Here is a 4,896-nt window from a genome sequence, read left to right on the forward strand (position 1 = left end):
TACAGGCAGACGCAGACAGACAGGCAAGCAGAGGCAGAGAGACAGGCAGACAGACAGACAGGCAGACAGACAGACATACAGACAGGCAGACAGAGGCAGAGAGACAGGCAGACAGGCAGGCAGACAGGCAGACAGACAGACAGACAGACAGACAGACAGACAGACAGACAGACAGACAGACAGAGAAGTTGTAAATCATGGTGGACAATGTTATTCTTGATGACGAGGGTAGTAAGGATGTACATCTTTCCCTTTACTTTGAAACAATTCATTTCTATTCGGGTTGATTAGAGGAACGAATGGAGCTGATGAGCTGGATCTCTCTGAGCTGGACCTGTCTGAGCTGGACCTCTCTGAGCTGGATCTGTCTGAGCTGGATCTCTCTGAGCTGGATCTGTCTGAGCTGGATCTCTCTGAGCTGGATCTCTCTGAGCTGGACCTCTCTGAGCTGGATCTGTCTGAGCTGGGCCTGTCTGAGATGGGCCTGTCTGAGATGGGCCTGTCTGAGCTGGACCTCTCTGAGCTGGACCTCTCTGAGCTGGACCTCTCTGAGCTGGGCCTGTCTGAGCTGGATCTGTAGGCAGCTGAGCTATAAGGGAAACTGGGATTCTACCACCTCACTATCAGTTCCCAGTACAGGAACTCAATCATGTTGAGAAAACTGAGTTCCTGTATTGGGAACATCTCACCATGATTGAGTTCCTGTATTGGGAACATGTCACCATGATTGAGTTCCTGTATTGGGAACATCTCACCATGATTGAGTTCCTGTACTGGGAACATGTCACCATGATTGAGTTCCTGTACTGGGAACATCTCACCATGATTGAGTTCCTGTATTGGGAACATGTCACCATGATTGAGTTCCTGTACTGGGAACATCTCACCATGATTGAGTTCCTGTACTGGGAACATCTCACCATGATTGAGTTCCTGTATTGGGAACATGTCACCATAATTGAGTTCCTGTATTGGGAACATGTCACCATGATTGAGTTCCTGTACTGGGAACATCTCACCATGATTGAGTTCCTGTACTGGGAACATCGCACCATGATATACATCTCTAGAGGGTAGGTCATGTTACAGGGACAGACTGGGTTTAAACTATGTGCCACAGGACTGTGTTAGCCAGCTGAGCTAAAGTCTAGGCATGACCTTTTGGCCTCAGATAAGCCGACTCATCACACAAGTGTGGTTCACTGAATCCCCTCTGTAACACGAACCTGGGTCGTTGAGACTGTGTTGTTCCCACTGAGCTAAAGACCCACCTGCGCAGCATGAGTTTGGGGTTCTTGGCGACGTATTGCTGCACCAGGTCTCCCAGTAAGGTCTTCATGACATCAGTGAAGTACTCCAGCTTGTCGTGCAGGGCCATGGTCAGGAGAGACGCCACGTAGCCACGGTCACGCTGGGAGAAGTTCTGCTGGGCCTCCAGGGTGTGGATGAACTGGAAGAGTAGGAGAATATGTTACTTTAAAGTCCAATGTGTCTTCTGCTTTATCCCGACCCCTCTGAGAGCCTGGAGCAGATGGTAGCCATATTACGGAGCCCCTGGAGAGGTAGCCATATTACGGTGCCCCTGGAGAGGTAGCCATATTACGGAGCCCCTGGAGAGGTGGCCATATTACGGTGCCCCTGGAGAGGTAGCCATATTACGGAGCCCCTGGAGAGGTAGCCATATTACGGTGCCCCTGGAGAGGTAGCCATATTACAGTGCCCCTGGAGAGGTAGCCATATTACGGAGCCCCTGGAGAGGTAGCCAATTCACGGAGCCCCTGGAGAGGTAGCCATATTACGGAGCCCCTGGAGAGGTAGCCATATTACGGAGCCCCTGGAGAGGTGGCCATATTACGGAGCCCCTGGAGAGGTAGCCATATTACGGCGCCCCTGGAACAGTTTTTGTAAGGGTTAAGTACCTTACTCAAAGGCGCAATGGCAGGGGCCGGGAACTAGAATTTGATACCAGCAAACCAATGGTTGCCAGCTCACTTCCTACTAGATGTGTCCAGACAAACCGACACTGTCCGTCTGCCTGCCCTTCCATCCGTCCGTCCGTCCGTCCGTCCGTCTGCCTGCCCTTCCATCCGTCCGTCCGTCCGTCCGTCCGCCTGCCCTTCCATCCGTCCGTCCGTCCGTCCGTCCGCCTGCCCTTTCATCCGTCCGTCCGTCCGTCCGTCCGTCTGCCTGCCCTTCCATCCGTCCGTCCGTCCGTCCGTCCGTCTGCCTGCCCTTCCATCCGTCCGTCCGTCTGTCTGTCTACATGTCCAACCATTTACTCACCTTGATAAGGAACAGTCTGTTGTTGAGGAGACTGTTGAGTTGTCCCAGGCCCTGTTCCACCGTCCGTCTGCGGGACTCTGGCAGGTCCAGGTTCTGACTCAGTGGCGCCCCCCTCTGGCCGGGGAAGAACACGCGCTCCGCATACGTCTTATAGTCCAGGAGAGGAATACCTGGTCCACCCACATCACTACTCAGATCCATCATCTCTGTCATCAGATCTGGAGAGGAGGAGAGGAGAGGAGAAGAGGACGGGAGGGGAGGGGATGGGAGAAGAGGAGGGGAGGGGAGAGGAGGAGGATAAATTAATCCTGTCTTTATGAAGGCTCAGGAGCTGTATAAATGTTATTTATGGCAACCTATCCCCTATGTAAAGCACTATCCCCTATGTAAAGCACTATCCCCTATGTAAAGTACTATCCCCTATGTAAAGAACTATCCCCTATGTAAAGTACTATCCTCTATGTAAAACACTATCCCCTATGTAAAGAACTATCCTTTATGTAAAGTACTATCCTCTATGTAAAACACTATCCCCTATGTAAAGAACTATCCTTTATGTAAAGCACTATCCCCTATGTAAAGTACTATCCTCTATGTAAAGCACTATCCCCTATGTAAAGTACTATCCTCTATGTAAAACACTATCCCCTATGTAAAGCACTATCCCCTATGTAAAGTACTATCCTCTATGTAAAACACTATCCCCTATGTAAAGCACTATCCCCTATGTAAAGTACTATCCTCTATGTAAATATCCCCTATGTAAAGTACTATCCCCTATGTAAAGTACTATCCCCTATGTAAAGTACTATCCTCTATGTAAAGTACTATCCCCTATGTAAAGTACTATCCTCTATGTAAAGTACTATCCTCTATGTAAAGTACTATCCCCTATGTAAAGTACTATCCTCTATGTAAATATCCCCTATGTAAAGTACTATCCCCTATGTAAAGTACTATCCCCTATGTAAAGTACTATCCTCTATGTAAAGTACTATCCGCTATGTAAAGTACTATCCCCTATGTAAAGAACTATCCCCTATGTAAAGTACTATTCCCTATGTAAAGTACTATCCCCTATGTAAAGAACTATCCCATATGTAAAGAACTATCCCCTATGTAAAGAACTATCCCCTATGTAAAGTACTATCCCCTATGTAAAGCACTATCCCCTATGTAAAGAACTATCCTTTATGTAAAGAACTATCCCCTATGTAAAGTACTATATTCCGTCTATCAACCCTTCATTCCGTCTATCAACCCTTCTATCCGTCTATCAACCCTTCTATCCATCTATCAACCCTTCTATCCGTCTATCAACCCTTCTATCCGTCTATCAACCCTTCTATCCGTCTATCAACCCTTCTATCCGTCTGTCAACCCTTCTATCCGTCTGTCAACCCTTCTATCCGTCTGTCAACCCTTCTATCCATCTATCAACCCTTCAATCCATCTATCAACCCTTCTATCCATCTGTCAACCCTTCTATCCGTCTGTCAACCCTTCTATCCATCTATCAACCCTTCAATCCATCTATCAACCCTTCAATCCATCTATCAACCCTTCTATCCATCTATCAACCCTTCTATCCGCCTATCAACCCTTCTATCCGTCTATCAACCCTTCTATCCGTCTATCAACCCTTCTATCCGTCTATCAACCCTTCTATCCGTCTATCAACCCTTCTATCCGTCTATCAACCCTTCTATCCGTCTATCAACCTTTCTATCCGTCTATCAACCCTTCTATCCATCTATCACCCCTCTATCCATCTATCACCCTTCTATCCGCCTATCACCCTTCTATCCGCATCCCCTTCTATCCGTCTATCAACCCTTCTATCCGTCTATCAACCCTTCTATCCGTCTATCAACCCTTCTATCCGTCTATCAACCCTTCTATCCGTCTATCAACCTTTCTATCCATCTATCAACCCTTCTATCCATCTATCAACCCCTCTATCCATCTATCAACCCTTCTATCCATCTATCAACCCTTCTATCCGTCTATCAACCCTTCTATCCGTCTATCAACCCTTCTATCCGTCTATCGACCCTTCTATCCGTCTATCGACCCTTCTATCCATCTATCAACCCTTCTATCCATCTATCAACCCTTCTATCCATCTATCAACCCTTCTATCCGTCTATCAACCCTTCTATCCATCTATCAACCCTTCTATCCGTCTATCAACCCTTCTATCCATCTATCAACCCTTCTATCCATCTATCAACCCTTCTATCCGTCTATCAACCCTTCTATCCATCTATCAACCCTTCTATCCATCTATCAACCCTTCTATCCGTCTATCAACCCTTCTATCCGTCTATCAACCCTTCTATCCATCTATCAACCCTTCTATCCATCTATCAACCCTTCTACCCATCTGTCAACCCTTCTATCCATCTGTCAACCCTTCTATCCGCCTATCAACCCTTCTATCCGTCTATCAACCCTTCTATCCGTCTATCAACCCTTCTATCCATCTATCAACCCTTCTATCCATCTATCAACCCTTCTATCCGTCTATCAACCCTTCTATCCATCTATCAACCCCTCTATCCATCTATCAACCCTTCTATCCATCTATCAACCTTCTTCGCCTATCACCCT

The 4,896-nt window shown here is 47.3% G+C and overlaps 1 protein-coding gene across 1 annotated transcript in view; it reads right to left on the minus strand.

Moving 5' to 3' along the window:
- The window catches only part of LOC120059535 (plexin-B3-like), a 43,400-nt gene that overhangs the window by 38,379 nt on the left and 125 nt on the right, over positions 1-4,896 (minus strand). Inside the window, exons 2-3 of the mRNA XM_039008667.1 lie at positions 2,284-2,501; positions 1,272-1,450 (exon numbers count right to left, since the gene is read on the minus strand). Coding sequence (XP_038864595.1) covers positions 1,272-1,450; positions 2,284-2,501 — 397 coding nt within the window. The remainder of the gene's footprint in view (positions 1-1,271; positions 1,451-2,283; positions 2,502-4,896) is intronic.

This window comes from Salvelinus namaycush, chromosome 14 (assembly GCF_016432855.1).
Source record: "Salvelinus namaycush isolate Seneca chromosome 14, SaNama_1.0, whole genome shotgun sequence".
Taxonomy (NCBI): Eukaryota; Metazoa; Chordata; class Actinopteri; order Salmoniformes; family Salmonidae; genus Salvelinus; species Salvelinus namaycush.